General features: G+C 45.7%; 1 protein-coding gene across 6 annotated transcripts in view; it reads left to right on the top strand.

Annotated features, from left to right (window-relative positions):
• The window catches only part of FAM20B (FAM20B glycosaminoglycan xylosylkinase), a 42,324-nt gene extending 28,875 nt beyond the window's left edge, over positions 1–13,449 (top strand). For all 6 annotated transcript variants that reach the window (XM_088016884.1, XM_088016882.1, XM_028096281.2 and 3 more), the window contains 4 exons: positions 4,764–4,935; positions 5,285–5,476; positions 7,305–7,364; positions 9,633–13,449. In XM_088016884.1, coding sequence (XP_087873010.1) covers positions 4,764–4,935; positions 5,285–5,476; positions 7,305–7,364; positions 9,633–9,864 — 656 coding nt within the window. In that variant the 3' untranslated portion in view covers positions 9,865–13,449. The remainder of the gene's footprint in view (positions 1–4,763; positions 4,936–5,284; positions 5,477–7,304; positions 7,365–9,632) is intronic.
• Positions 13,450–16,039: the final 2,590 nt, after the last annotated feature.

The raw sequence follows: 16,039 nt of genomic DNA, 5'->3' as shown, positions 1-16,039 counted from the left end.
TATGGCTGTCCAGTGTTCCCAATAGCATTTACTGAAGAGACTGTCCTTTCCCCGTTGTATATTCTTCTGCCCTAGCAAGTTAACCAAACCCCAAGATGGGGCTCATGGAAACCTCAGATTTGTAAGCCAGCCAGGTCAGAAGCGCAGGTGACAACCCAGACTTGCAGCTGGCCTCTGAATTGGAGCGCAGTCTCGTGGGCCCGAGCCTTCAACCTGTGGGATCGGTTCCTGTCTCTGGGTAGACAGTGTCAGAATTGAGTGGAATTGTGGGATACCCAGCTGGTGTCCAAGAATGCAGTTCTCCACAATGGAATTGGGTACAGAATCTTACCTCGACAGGAGCATCCAGGAGTAAATGTTGACTGGTCATTTAGGTGCTTTAGACTTAGTCTACAGCTTAGGAGAGAAGTGTGGGCTGGAGGTTTAGAGTTGGTTATTAGAGGTGGTAGTTCATCCAAGGAGAGCACAGAGACCAGGTTGTTGATCAGAAAACCAGTTATAAAAGTTACAAAATCCAGGAAATAATAAAAGATTTCGGAGCCTAGGTAAACGGGGATATTGAAGTCTGGAAAGAGATTGGAGCGAGATTATTAATAATAAATAGCCGGCATTGATTGGTCTCTGACACTATGTCAGGCTTTGTGCTGAGCATTACTGTGGATTTATTTATCTCATTTACTCCTCACAGTCCAGTGGTAGGGGACTGGTATCCATTTTGCAGAGAAAGCTTTGAGAGGTAAAATCACATCCCCAAAGTCTCACGTCTAATGACTGTTGATGGTCCATATTTTAATCCCAGAAACATGACCCTACTTCCCACTCAACCAATACACCATACTCCATTCACTTATGAAGGGTCTTACCAAACTCAGGAGTTTGGATTTTATCGTGTAGGCAGCAGGTTTCCTACACCAAGCAGTGTTTTGCTTTGTTTTTTAATTGTTTTTTCAATCAGTAATACATTCACATAACTCAAAATTTTTAAAAAAATATTAGAAAGATTGCAATGAGGGACGCCTGGGTCGCTCAGTTGTTAAGCGTCTGCCTTCGGCTCAGGTCATGGTCCCAGGGTCCTGGGATCAAGCCCCGCATCGGGCTCCCTGCTTGGCGGGGAGCCTGCTTCTCCCTCTCCCACTCCCTCTGCTGTGTTCCCTCTCTCTCTTGCTGTGTCTCTCTCTGTCAAATAAATAAATAAAATCTTAAAAAAAAAAAAGATTGAAATGAGAAGTTTTCCTTTCATCCCTCTGTTCCTTCTCCTTCCTCCCGGTGGTCATCTCTATTGGTAATTTCTTTATGTCCTTTCTGTACAAAATAGGAATATATATTTTTATTTAACTGCCATTATATAAAACATCACACTGTACATACTTCTGCATCTTATTCTTTTACCTGATAAATCTTTTACCTAACAGATCTTGGAAATCTATTATCACATAAAGAGCTTCTTCATTCTTTTGTTGTGTCACTAGCTGCAAAGTGCTGCGTCTTATGGATCTACCCTAATTCATTTAACCAGACCTTTAGTCCACATACACGTTCCAATCCTTTTTTTACTACCAGTGTTGCCCAGAATTAACACGAACAGATGTTACTTCACACATGATCAAATATATCCAGAAGTGAAAGCACAGAGTCAAAGGGCACAGGTCAAAGGTTATGTTCCTGGTAGTGACGCGAGAGAAGGTCTCTTTTCCACTAGTGGCACCAGCGCCATGTTTCCCAGCTTTGGCTTTTGTCTGTTTCACGTGTAGCAGCTTTATATTTAAGAGGCATTTGTATTTTCTTTTACCTGTCTTTGTGTATCCTTTGTTCATTTTCAGCTCTGCCCTGATCTTCTCAGTGTATAGGAGTTCATACACAGGGAAAATAGTCCTTTGTGATAGAAATATTTTTTCCCAATTCTTTTATTTCTTTTGATTTTGCTTATGGTAATTTTTTTTGCCTTTATAGACATTTTTGTTTGTTTTTAATATAATCAGTCCATTTAGAGATTTTCTGATTGTGAATCATAGCCTTGCTTACTCGAAGATTATGGAAGAATTCCGCCTTTTTTTATTTTAAGTACTTTTATAGTTTTATTTTTCATGTTTAAGTTTTTGACATAGTTTTAGAATTTATCCTAGTATGTGGAATGAAGTATGGCTCCAGCTGGTTGGGGTTTTTTTTTTTCCACTGAAATAAATTTTCGTTTCTATGTATTTTCATTTCTGGATTTTCTGTTCTCCTGTCTGTTCATGAATTGATCTGTTTTGATACCTGGTAAGATTAGTCCCCTCTCTTTGCTATTTAAGAGTTTGCTAGCAGTTCTTTCTTTTTCCTTATAACCTTAAAAATCATCCTTTCCAGGGGTGCCTGGGTGGCTCAGTCAGTTAAGTGTCTGCCTTCAGCTCAGGTCCTGGGATCGAGCTCCATATCGGGCTCCCTGCTCAGTGGAGAGTCGCTTCTTCCTCTCCCCACCCCTTGGCTCATGCTCTCTCTCTCTCTCTCTCGCTTGCTCTCTCTCTCTCAAGTAAATAAAATCTTAAAAAAAAATCCGGGGCGCCTGGGTGGCTGTCGGTTAAGCATCTGCCCTCGGCTCAGGTCATGATCTCAGGGTCCTGGGATCGAGCCCTGCATCAGGATCTCTGCTCAGCAGGGAGTCTGCTTCTCTGTCTCACTCTCCCTCTGTGCTCTCTCTCTCTTTCTCAAATAAAGAAAATCTTTTTTTTAAAAATCCATTTTACCCTTTAAAAGATCTGTTGGTATTTCTGATGAGATCAAGTTAAATTTATAAGTTTATATTTTTATAGTTATAAACATTATATATGTGGTATATTGTTCCATCAGTTCAAATATTCTTTACTTAGAAACGTTTTTAAGGTAGAAGAATGATAGCATCAGCTTCGTGGGTGGGTGTGGAGTGTGCGCTGTACCAGGGGTTGGAAACACTAAGGCTTGAGGGCTGCTCGTCTCTTCAGGGACACACGTGCGTGAGAACCGAACAGTCATTAAAGGAGTATGTGAGGGGTTTACAGGCAGGAAATCGGCTCATTTCATTTGATGGCTGTATTTAATAGGGATGGAGTGTCAAGAAGGCATTACTTACCTTTTTAGATCGTTTCGTTTTTTACACTTTTTATTTTGAGATAATTTGGAATTTATATAAAAGTTGCAGAGGTGGTCCAGAGTCCCCCAGATTCCTTAATTAGTAACACTCTCAGACCATTTGAGAATAACGTGTGACACGAGTGCTCCTTACACCAGCGTGTGAAGACTTCGGTACTCCCTAACCACCAGGACCCTCTCCTGCACGACCGCATCCAGTCATCGACAGTGAGGGATGCGCGCTGATGCAGCGCCAGCATCTGACCCATGGACCCCGTCCACGTTTTGCCACTTGTTCCTGTAATGCCCTGTAGAAGTCCAGAACTCAGTCTAGGATCACACGTTGTGTTCGTTGTCATGTCATTTTAGCCTCTGTCCTTCTGGAACAATTCCTCACTCTCATTTTTTTTGTGACCTTGACATTCGGTAGGAGTGTAGGTCAGTTACTTTAAAGAGCATCTCTTTATTTGAGTGTTTCCGATATTTCCTCATGATTTAAAAATGCTGGCAGGAATACTAGAGAAGTGCTCTTGTGCTTTTCTTGGTACGTCCTGTCAGGAGACACACGATGGAGATTTGTTGCTGTGTCCCGTTACTGGTGATACTAGCTTGTATCCCTCGATTAAGGTGGTAGGTCTCTGTAAGGTTTCTCCAGTGTCCAGTTAATAAGTATTTTATTAATGGAGTACTTTGGAGTATATCACTATGAACTCTCAGACTCTTAATTTACTCAGTTATGATTTGCTATTATTTATTTTGATGCTCAAACTGTCCCAGAGTTGACCAGCGGAAACTCCTACACACTGTCTCGTGAGTCCTTTGGAATGTCCCCATCATTCTCTCAGTGCTTCCTTACCCTGGCATAGCAGTCAGATGCAGGCCTATCTTGTACTTTCTTTGCCCCAGCCCTAGAGTCACCTGTTTGTCCAAGGAGCCCTGGGTCCCTTTAATACAGTAGTAAAATGATATTTAGAAACTGATGTGTGAGTGCTAGGTGTTTACTGCCATTGCTGCCTGGTCTCCATTGTTTCTAGGCTCTCTTGAGGGACAGAGGGAGGAAAGCTGTACACACACACACACACACACACACACACACACACACACACACAAGCATCTGTATCTTTTTCTAGATCTCTCTTCTGACCAGTCGCTCCAGTCCAGTTCTAATTCAACACCACAAGATTTATTCTGGCTTTCTCCCTTTCTATGAGTTAACCTCCCTTCTCCATCTGTGAAAAACTTTGTTCCCATTATCCTCAGTGTATTTATTTATCTGCTTGACACCGCACCCCCCAGTACCCACACTCCTGGCCCAGAGCCTGTCCCTGGATGGGCCCACTCTCCCTCCCGCAGGCACTCTGGCCAAAGTGTCGGCTCTGACAGAAGAGGAGAGGGCATGACTTTCCTTTACTTAGACTTGACTCCTGGGAGAGGGACTGGGTAGCAGGGCCCCGAGGGCAAGGAGACTTTGATATACATCCTTTCCTGCCCTTTGACTTTTTTTTCCCACTGTGTGCTTTTTTTTTTATGACCTGTATAGAAAATAAATGTTTAAATATCATTCAGGATCATTGTTTTCACAGGATCTGTTCACTTAGCTGCTCCCTTCTACATCATTAGGGAGAATTCAGAGTCTTCCTTTTTTCCTTAAGTGTATTTGGCTCCTTTCTCTCCTGTAGGAAATAACACTTGTTTCTATGGGAAGTGTTATTACTGCCGAGAAACAGAGCCGGCTTGTGCTGATGGAGACACGATGGAGGGATCTGTCACACTTTGGCTTCCAGATGTGTGGCCTCTGCAGAAACACCGACACCCATGGGGCAGGACTTACCGCGAGGGCAAACTGGCCAGGTGAGTCTCCCGTGAGCCCCCACTTCGTTCTGTCCACGGAGGTGGGGCTGAGGGCAGACCTGCCAGGCAGGGACGCCTCTTCTCTGTGTTTTCAACAGGGCCAGCTACAGGGGTGCCTGGGTGGCTCCGTTGGTTATGCATCCGACTCTGGGTTTCGGCTCAGGTCGTGATCTCAGGGTCGTGAGATGGAGCCCCGTGTAGGGCTGTGCGCTGGGCGCAGAGCCTGCTGGGGATTCTGTCTTTCCTTCTGCCCCCGCCCTGCCCTTGCGTTCTCTCTCTCTCTCAGAACAAAACAGTGCCAGGTACAGGGCTGGCACCCAGTAACCCTGGTGGTGCTCTTTGCCTCCAGGTGGGAGTACGACGAGAGCTACTGTGATGCTGTGAAGAAAACATCCCCCTATGACTCAGGTCCCCGCCTCTTGGACATTATTGACACCGCCATCTTTGATTACCTGATCGGCAATGCTGACCGCCATCACTACGAGAGTTTTCAAGATGATGAAGGCGCCAGTATGCTCATCCTTCTTGATAATGCCAAAAGGTAGGACCACAGGACCATCCTCGTCAGTTAGGGCCTGGTCAGGGTCTTTGCTTTTGGCACCCATCCTTCCATCCTGCTCAGGGCTCGTACTCCTTCTGCCCTCAGGGTTCTGAGGACTTTAAAAAATGGAGAAGTGGGTTTTTTTCCAAGGAGGCCAAGACTCTATGATTCTCAACACAGACAACTGGACGCCAAGGTCTTTGATGTATCGCTACCTATATCGTTCTTCCTTGACTGTGATGTCTAGAATCTTGAGAGATACATATTTAATAGAACATGAAATTTAGGGGTGCTTGGGTGGCTCAATCATTAAGCATCTGCCTTCGACTCAGGTCATGATCCCGGGGTCCTGGGATCAAGCCCTGGATCGGGCTCCCTGTTCAGTGGGGAGCCTGCTTCTCCCTCTCCTGCTCCCCCTGCTTGTGTTCCTTCTCTCGCTGTGTCTCTGTCAAATAAATAAATAAAATCTAAAAAAAAGAAAAAACATGAAATATAATTCCTGTTAAATTGATGCTGTCCAAAGGCTCATGCAGTTTAAAAAATTAATTTGTTTGATAGGATGTTTTGCTGTATTTATGGCAGTCTAGACCCAGACTTTTTGCGATCATGAGAAGAGTAGTGCCTTTTGATATATAAAAACAAGTTACTTTTGTCTTGATTAAGACAGTCTTATTTATTTTGAATAAATGGATGGTCCTTAATTTTTTTAGGGGTGCGCTCTTTGAAGAGCATATAATGTTTTCAGTTTGCCCTGTGCCTTCTCTGTGGTGCCTGATTCAGTACCGTACTTTTAGTGACATTTAGTGTTTGCTAAATAGAATACTTCCTTGGAGCCCAGAATTGTCCAGGCTCTAGGTCACTATCACTAACATTGGTTGCTGAGAATAACCTGAGACGGTTAATAACCCTGAATAACCTCAGTGAATAATGGCCGAGTGGCACTTGTGGGTGGCGCCCCCGTATTATCCCGAGCAAGGGCCTGACGCCTGCAGAAAGTGGGTGCCGGCACACACAGCAGAGCTGGTAGGGGCCAGTGCTACGTGTGTTCCTGAAAACCTGCACTGTGACTTACACACATGATCTTTTTGTGTGTGTTTAATGAGTGTATGCACTGTGGAAATACACATGGAAATAGTCTTTGCTGTTTACTATTGGAGGGCTGCACTGTGCTCAGGGCTCCCAGACCTTCCAGCTATCACGGTGAGCTTCCAGGAGAAGAATAAAAGTTGAGAGTTTTCCCAGAACCGGTTCTCCTCGTGTAACTCTGAATTACTGCTAAGGTCATTATTACAGATGTTTTGAATTACTGTTTTCTCAGCTTCCGTGAGCCGTTTGTCCAGTTTGAATCTGGCCATATACTTACTTGTAGGGGTAGATAATCCTGCTCTTTTCTCATAGGTGATTTCAAGGTAGAAAACTTGTTACAAGTGACGACTATCTGTGTGTTAGTGGGAACCATGTGGATAGCCTTTATTTCTCTCTCCCCCTCCCCGCCCCCATAAAACCTCCAGGTCTTGGGGTCCTCCCTTTGGTCCATGGGCTCCGCACTGTGTTGTGTGGTTATGCTTCAGCACCTCGCCGTAGCTGGCAGAAGACAGGAGGCTTGTAAATGAGGGCATTTGTTTTTGATACCACGTGCAGACTGTTAGGAATCCTGTGTCTGATTGGTCGCGCCCTGTTTATTTTTAATTTAAGTGATTTGAGCCGTGGGAGCATGAAATTATCTAGGATCACATTTGGGTCGTCTTAGAGAATTTGCTCTCGCTTTGATGCTAAGAAGGCAACTGGTGCCACTGAGTAATTCACTAAGTTTTAATTTAATTTTCAGCTTTGGGAACCCGTCGCTGGATGAGAGAAGCATTCTTGCCCCCCTCTATCAGTGTTGCATGTAAGTTCCGCACAGCAAATACATGGGCCTGTGTCATCTTCCTTTCCAGGCTCACGTAACAGTACATCCGTTTCCTGGGCCTTAAAACTTCCTAAGACCTGAGCAAGTGCTTTTCATGCTTTTCCATCCCAGAACCCATGGAGCTCAAAATTCATTTCAAATTTTATATGAATAGGAATCTTCAGCCTATTAAATAATATGTATTCATGTTTGTTTTAATATCAGAATATGATCCTTTGCCAGAACTCTAGTACAGTCTGTGTCCCTGGCTGCTCTACCGTGTTTACCTTGGGGTTTGAAGTGCTCTCACTCCCCACCACAGATCATCTGTGGTTTGCAGATCTCAATTTGAAATTGTATAAACCAGATATAACTTTTTCGGAGGCATTTAGTCATGTGTTTTTTTAAAGACTGTATTAGAAAACAAAGAAATTAAAAGGTAAATCAAAATGAGATGAAGACCGGGCTCTAAGGAGCTCCTTTTCAGAGGATTATTGCTGGTTTAAAATTTAAAGGGGAGCATTAAGAATCAGCTGGGTTGTACATCGCTCAGCCACAAGGAAACAGGAATCCAGGAGCACACCACATCCTCCCGGGTAACTGCCCGAGACACTCACATCACATCCGACTGCCCCTCCTGGCAGCCGGGCTCTTTCTCTTGTCTCTCTTTTTAATAGCAGCAGTACGGTATTCTGCATTGAGTACTGACCCAAGCACCCCTTGTTTTCATTAATAGGAGGCGATAGTACGGCCAGTCAAAAACCACGTCTTTGAAAGAAGATGTTTTTGTGTAATAGTCAGTGTTGTCCGTCTGATCCAGTCAGAAGCTAGAAAAAACACAGTAGGTTAAATGGGAAAGTTGAGTATAAAGAAGCTCTGATACAAGCGTAACTATAAAAGGAAACTTCTTAGGGCTGAGGGAGAGTACCCTAGGAAGGACAAACTTGGAAGGGAACCCTGTCCCCAAGGCTAGGGTGTGGACCTCCGTGAAGGACAGTCCGGTCCACAGGAGAGTGGAGAAGTTGGCCAGTTTGCAGGCCCTGGGCGAGCAGGAAGCAACCCTCTGGGGTGCAAGTTGAGGCAATGACTTGCACCTGGGGTCAGGGCATCATGGAGGGAGGGACGAAACCACCTGGGCTGCAGGCAGGGCACATGTGCGGGCCTGCAAAGGGAGTTGGGGCGCCAGCATGGGCAAGTGGCCCTCGGGGCCCGGGTTTCCATGTCAAGAGGGCCTGCTAATCCTGGCACTGTGGCCGGGGCGGAGCGACGTCTGGTGACACCTCCCCCTGACTCCCGACCCGCTTGTGCAGCAACCGGAAGTGTCTGCAGTATCCCTCCAGTGACATCGACGGAGAAAGCTTGACAGGAGAGATGCTTCAAGGAATTCTCCGCGTTATAGCAGAGCATACATATATGGAGAGCAAATGTGGGGCTGAGAGGCGGACAAGGGATGCCTTAGTCACACAAGGGAAGCTCTGATGCTCTGGGCATTTATGGACTTGACAATAGCAAAATCACACCCCTTCCATGCTTTGTCCAAAGGTCGCTCTTCCTTTTTCAATAGACGCAGGACGGGCTGCCTCTTGCAGAGTCAGACTTCTATGTCTACCTCGTAATTCCCACATTACCCACAGGAAGTGGGTAGAATTATAATATTGATATTATAACTGAATTATAATATTAATGGTAGGAATTTTTAACATTCAGAAACACAAAAAGAAGAAAATTAAAACTATCCATTAAGATGTAAGGGTAACTCCTGTTAACATTGCAGTGACTTCATTCCAGTCATGTGTGTCTGTCTGTATATGTATGTATGTGTGTTTGTACATACATACACATTTTCTTTCCCCACAGATTTGGAGTAAAACTTTCTCCCTTTAACTTTTTTCTCCCACCCAATATTATATCACAGGCATTTTTCAAGCCACTAAATTTTCAAAACTGTTTTTAACAGCTGCATGGTATTCCCTTGAATGGATAAGTCATACATTTGTTTCCCGGTAGCTGAACATTCAGATCTTTCACATTTTTCCGTTACAAATTTAGTACACATTGGGATGAACATCTTTGCATATACCTCTGATGAATTACCTAGAAAAACATATCAAAATGTGGTAATGTGACTTTTTCATCATGTAGAGGTCCTTCAGAAACAGATTTTTTTTTTAGTTGAAGCATTTTACATAATTATTTCCCCAGCAGGCTTTCATCTCCTCTCGATAGTAAGAGGTTTCACATAATCTGCCTTAAAACCCTCTCTTCCAGCATTCGGGTGTCCACCTGGAATAGACTGAACTACCTGAAGGATGGTGTGCTCAAGTCTGCCTTAAAGTCTGCCACGGCCCACGACCCCATCGCCCCCGTGCTGTCTGAGCCTCACCTGGACGCCGCCGACCAGCGGCTCCTGAGTGTCCTGGCCACTGTGAAGCAGTGCACTGACCAGTTCGGGGCAGATGCCGTGCTGGTGGAAGATAGGATGCCTCTTTCCCACTTGTAATCGCACCACAGGATAAGCGAGACTCCTTTTTACAAAGCGAGAGAAACAGCACAATCACTTCTGAACGGTCTGGGGTGGATCGGAAACGGCCGGCAGCAAGCTCTGGTGACGGGGGCGGGGGGTAGGGGGGCCTTGGATGCCTTTGGCGATTTCTGTAGGAGAAGCGAAAGCAAAGACTACAGGTGTCCAAGCACAGGAGCGTTGCTGCTGAACCACCCGGCGTCCCCGGCCTCGGCCCCTCCAGCGGCAGGCCTCCTGGCTGGTCCGGCCTCCCTCGCGCGCTGCGGGACAGACAGAGGTGTGACGTTTGGCTAGGCTAATGCTGGGATTGGTTCCGGAGTGTGTAGTTTGAGTTCATCCTTAGAATCCTTTCTCCGCTCGTGTGGAGTTTCTGAAAACACTTGGCCAGCTCTGGAGTCCTTTTTTCACTGGGACTAGTCCAACTGGGAATTTGACGGCCTCCTGAGGAGGGGCAGCCGGGAAAACCTGGCCTTCTCTTGAGCCAGAATAGCATGCTCTTTGGGAAGGGATACGTGTTTGGGATAGAATTAGTGGGAACGACAAAAGCAGGCAAGATGCTTGGGCTTTTAAGCAATTGGCTGGTAGTGCTTTTCCTGATCTCTTAGAGGAGGGAGGAAGAGACGGCACCGGAAGCGGGGGGGGGGCCTCCCAGTATTTGAGTTCTGTGGGTGTGGAAAAGCAAACATGACTGGAACCTCAGTAAGATCTGCATGCTCACAGCTGTGTCCCAGTTAGCCCCCAAACTGTCCAAGCAGGATTCTCTCATGGAGACTTTTCTTTCTCCCTTTTGCCCCAAGCAGGCAAATCCTTTCTGAATTAACAAAGCAAACTGAGCTAACCCCTTGAATGAGAGTTAAGTTGCCTGCGATCTCTGCCACCATGATTTCTCATCTGAGATGAGTTTCCACCTCAGCCTTTAAGGCATTCACTCACTGAAGCTGCTCTTCCCAAGAGATTGGCAGTCCCGTCTGTATCTTTCTCGTGGGAAAAGTCAGCTCCCTGGCTCGGCTGACCGCGCGCGTTCTGCTGGTGGCTGGGCCTGTCTTGTGATGTGGGCCGTGCCGATGACGGGGAACGAAGAGTTGAAGCTCTCAGAGCCTCAAAATGAAGGAGGTTACCAGGAAGAGCCTTAAGATTTTGATTTATGTCAAGCCCTCATTTCCTTGTTTAATTTCATCGGGCATTCGGAGGTGGTGGTGGAGCGCCGGTGTCCCTGGCCCGGGCGACAGAAGCCCAGGCTCAGCTCCGTCTGTGTTCCAGCAGAGCCTCTCGGACCTGTGAGCCGTCGCAGCCTGCCTGGGGGCCGGGCCAGCCTTGCACTCCTGTCAAGCAGGGGCTGCTATTTAAACAGTGTGGGGGAGCAAATGTAATGCCAGCCAGTGGAGACCAGTGTGGGGCAGCTTCCCTTTCAAAAACAGCCTAGAATCTATGTTCTCACTTTCTCGCATTGAAAGACAGCTGAGTAACCTATAACTGTTAACAGCGTGAGGTCAGGATGCTTTTGTACTTTGTATGTACATTTTGAGACATCCACAAGAATGGGTTGAGTTATAAAAAGAAGGTATTGAACTTAACTAAGAAACCAGGTATTAGCACTAAACACTGAAACGGTGTTAACAAAAGGAGGCCTTAGATTCCAATTTTAAGGTCATTTCCTGTGTGCGTCAAGTAAAATTCCCAGTTGAGCTGGAGAATACCGTGGATGGTGCTCACGCAGAGCGTCGGGGAGCTGGCTGGAGGGAGGCAGCGGGCAGGAGGCAGCGCGCTCGCCTGGGTGAATGTTGGTTCAACTAAATGATGGACCAGTGTTCTTGCAGACACAGGGTGCCTGTAGTCTGCCACAGTGGAATGAGTAAGAATTGTTCCCCAACTGGGAGCTTCATTCATAATGTTGAAGGCAGAAGATATTGCTAAGGAAACGGGAGGGAATGTCGCATCGTTTTTTCAAAACACTGCAGAAAATGTATAATTTCATTCTCTTTCCTACTGTTTTAAAATTCATGATCTTAAGAGGTGTTCAGATCTATTGAGGTTGAAGTCTTAAGCTGATAGGGTGGTGTCACAGGACTCTTGGAACATAGATTTATGTTCTCATCAGGATTGGATTAAGCTAAGTTTAGGCAAATCTTAGAGAAAACCGACCAAAAGCTTATAGCCATGAAATGCACAAAAACCAAATTCTGTTTGAAAAACAGAGGCTGATATCTTTTTTTTTGTAAGTTTTGTCACCGGGTCCTCTTTGTGGTTTCTTTAGCACTAATATACTCAGACAAGTCACTAGAAGGATTCTTGGGCAGCCCTAGGTTGGGTGTGCCTAGCCAACATCTAAAGGTAGAGGTGGATACATTTTATATAATCCCATTAGGAAAATGAGAACTGACTGCCATTTCCTCATCTCCTCCCACTCCATAAATACGTTTATTCCAGAGTTAGAGTGGGGAAATATGGGTATAGAAGTTTTATTCTAAATTGTTCTTTTAATATGAGGCTATATTGTGGGTTTGGGTGTAAATAATTTTCTGTGCAAAACAAATTAATAGGATCTGTGATTTGCTCAGAGTGTTGTTCGATAATATATTAATAAGGCATTTCTCCCTGTTGCACTCAGGACTAATAGATCAAATGAAATTTAAGGAGGAAATGGAAGAATTCAGGTACATCCATTGCATATTATTTGAGGAAAGATGAATCCTGTACGTGGCAGTTTTTCAGTGTCACCTGAACAAGTTCTTCCAAGGAAATTCGTCTTTTCTTTTCCATAAAAAAGAAAAGAAAAGAAAAAAGGCTTTTGGCTTTTCCTTCGCATCCACCATATTCCTTCACTGTCCATTCTCAGTGGCCCCTGTATCATCTCATTTGACTGTAAGTGACCACACCTCAGTGGCGATAAAACCGCGTCTGTCAGTGAGCTGTCCTATAGGCGTGATCTTGTGAGCTTGAGCTTCAGGAAACATGAGTAAAGGCATATGTATGTATATAGTCATATCTGTATTGTAGCAAGAAAAAAATGTATTTATTTTGACACAGGGAAACACTGACTTATGTTGCTGAAGAACTTGAAGCTAGTGAAAGGGTCACTCCTCAGTCTCTGCGAGTGGCCCCGACGTGACATAAAAGACCATTCAGCCGGCACCTGCTGGGCAGCTGTGGTGAGCCGGCCGCAGCTAGGCACACGCGGGAGCCAGACACACCTGACTTCGTGCAGCCTGTTGTCCAGGGGAAGGCCAGTTTCTCTCCCTTCGATGCCTCCAGTCTGGGTTGGAAAGGCAGGGTCTGGGGAGCCACTGCCACAGGTTTTTAAAGGAACTAAGGTGTTACTCACAAATACAAACATAAGGGGGGGAGCCGGGAATAACTTACTGGGAAGCTAATTTATTTGCTTAAAAGGGATGTGTAGGAACCACTACCCTCTGTTTTGATCTGCCAAGGATTTCCTCTCAGCGCTGCCACACGGTAGGGGATTGGGCTTGGTAAGACACCATACAGGACAGATACGCACCGAAATTTCTAATGCGTTCTATGGGTTTCAATTCTGAAAAAGAAAAAAAAAAATAAAGATTTTAATAAGTATCGATGTATCATCTTTTCCTCTTACTCCTTTTTCCCCTTCTTTCAAGCTATTTTCAATGTTCTGTTCCAACTTCCTGTTTTGTTAGGGGACGGAAAAAGACCCCTTCTGCTCCCACTTCAACCTTCGCAGGGACTGTTCCATAGTATCTGATGAGTAAGACCTTTGCACGTGCTCGCTAGCCTCCAAAAGGCCAATCCCAGGTTGTGGCTCTACCAGAAATTTCCATTGGATAATTCTTGGGTGCTTTTTGTATATTTGGTATAAGTTCAGCCCATTCCTGCAGCTTTTATAAGTAAAACATTATAAATCCTGAAGAACATGTCAGCACAGTACTGTACAGACATGGGAGAAGACCAGGGCCCTGATTATTATTCTTCAGACAGCCAGGTTTTTAACTTTCGAAACAGAAATCCAGCATCATAAGCCTCAACTAGACAACGAAGCAGACTTCTTAAGTTTTTACTTGGTTTGCCGCATTTTTGTTTGCGCCGCCTTTTGTCCCGTGCACTTGGATACCGGTGGGAGGCTGCCACCTTGTGTTCTTCACTGACTCCCCTGCGATCCTTTTTCAGGTGGGCTTCCGGCTTTGCTTCTCAGGCGTATTAGAAGGACTGGTATTAAAACTCGGGAAAGGCAGCTGGGAGTAGGGAGGGTTCCTGGAGTGTTCAGTCTTCGGTAGATATTTGGGCTTTGGGAGTCCCCTCAGAACTGACGGTCCCAACAGAAGGAAACTGTGAAGCACCCAATGTGTCAGGAATGATGTCAATGAATTACAGTAGAAATGCAAGCAGGAACAAATCACTGGGGGTCAGAAGGGTGAGAGGTAGGCAGAGCCCACATGGAAGAAAGGGAGAGTGAGCCAGGCCTGCTGTGTGTGTAGAAGCCCGATTTCCAAAGTACACAGCCTCCTGGGCCTGTACCCTGTTTCATCCCTTCAGGGCTGCGGGAAACCATGGGAAGGTTTTCATCGGGCACGTCCTGTCTCTTGAAAGGACCCTCCGAGTCCACTGTCGTTTCAGTTGCTCCTTAGTAATAAACATTAAATAAGCCACTGGTGTAGAGATGAGCTGTGAAATATTGATTTTATGTTTTCAGAGTTTGCTTTTTACATGCCAAGTGTAACGAGATAAAGGCTTGATTTTTACTCAGAGATTGTTTTCAGGGCAGAGAGAGTTCTGCCTGCCTCCAGCCGTGTCGGTGTGTGGCAAAGCTTGGTGCCATTTCAATGACCTCAGATAGGTGTTGCGTGTCCATTTTCTCTTAGACTTCGTTAAAATGCAGATTTTGATTGAGTAGGTTTGAGGCCTGGGATTCTGAATTTCTTTTTTTTTTTTTTTTTTAAAGATTTTATTTATTTATTTGACAGAGAGAGACACAGTGAGAGAGGGAACACAAGCAGGGGGAGCGAGAGAGGGAGAAGCAGGCTTCCTGCGGAGCACGGAGCCCGATGCGGGGCTCGATCCCAGGACCCTGGGACCATGACCCGAGCCGAAGGCAGACGCTTACCGACTGAGCCACCCAGGCGCCCCTGGGATTCTGAATTTCTAATGAGCTCCGGGATGAAACCAGTGCTGCTGGTCCCTGGAGCACGCTTGAGTAGCAGCAGGGAGCGGGGTTTGCTTGCTAAGGAATCATGGCGACCTGTAGTTTTCAAGACAGCCTCTAGATGTCCCCATCGTCCACGAGATCTCGCTCCTAGACTCCGAACCAACTGCCTCCAAGCCCTGAGAATGAAATGTTGGCGGTTTACTGAAACCAGAGGCTTGTCTAAAAACTGGTGTTTGGATCCATTGTTTCTGTGTGGAACTGACAACGGTGGAAAAAAAATGTTTACTTTTAGGAAAAAAAAGTCATCTTGAAATCAAGATGTTTGTCCAAGAACTTTCCAGCTATCTCCTTTATTTACCACTAAGTGCCAAATTCAAATCAGAACACTGCAGAAATTAGCAGTTAGTCCTACATGAAAGTTAAAAGCAGAGACTGTTATTTTCACAGTCCTAAAACTTGGGTTTTTAAAAGAAACTAGTGTTACTATTGGTAATTTTATCACCATAAATTCACTTGTAAACATCACTACTATAAAATCATCCAAGCCTCCTGTGTAGACCATCCAGAGCCTCATACATAATAAAAGTCAGCATGTAACTGAGTGAGCCCATGAACCCTTAGAGCCTCCCGTCAAGTGACTGTTTTATTCTGCCATTTGATCGGTGGGGAATCAGGCATAGGGCAAATAATACCCGAGGTGACACACAGAAAATGGCAGGGGCCATACTGGGTTGCCATTCACCCGCATTCACTGGATGAGTTCGTGTTTTCAATTTCCAGATAAGCAGGAGGGCATGTTCCTTGGTAGCGGTCCGCGCGAGCTCTCCTGGGCTTGACTGCGCTCGCAGCAGGGCTGGGAACTGGCCGCGGCTCCGTGGGAGGCTTGGCTTCGGTGTTGCCATCACTCGGAGGGGCTGAGACCTACAGTACGCACATCCCTAAGCCCTCTGCAGTCTGTGGTGGTGTCCTAACAGGTGCACGGCTGAGTTCCGGTGCTGTTTGAGCGCGAGCCAGGGCGGATGTGGTGAGCGGCTG

Source organism: Eumetopias jubatus, unplaced genomic scaffold, assembly GCF_037043125.1.
Source record: "Eumetopias jubatus isolate StellerSeaLion01/CBP00866 unplaced genomic scaffold, mEumJub1_p1.0 scaffold_12, whole genome shotgun sequence".
NCBI lineage: Eukaryota > Metazoa > Chordata > Mammalia > Carnivora > Otariidae > Eumetopias > Eumetopias jubatus.
This window is presented reverse-complemented; position numbering and strand designations above follow the sequence as displayed.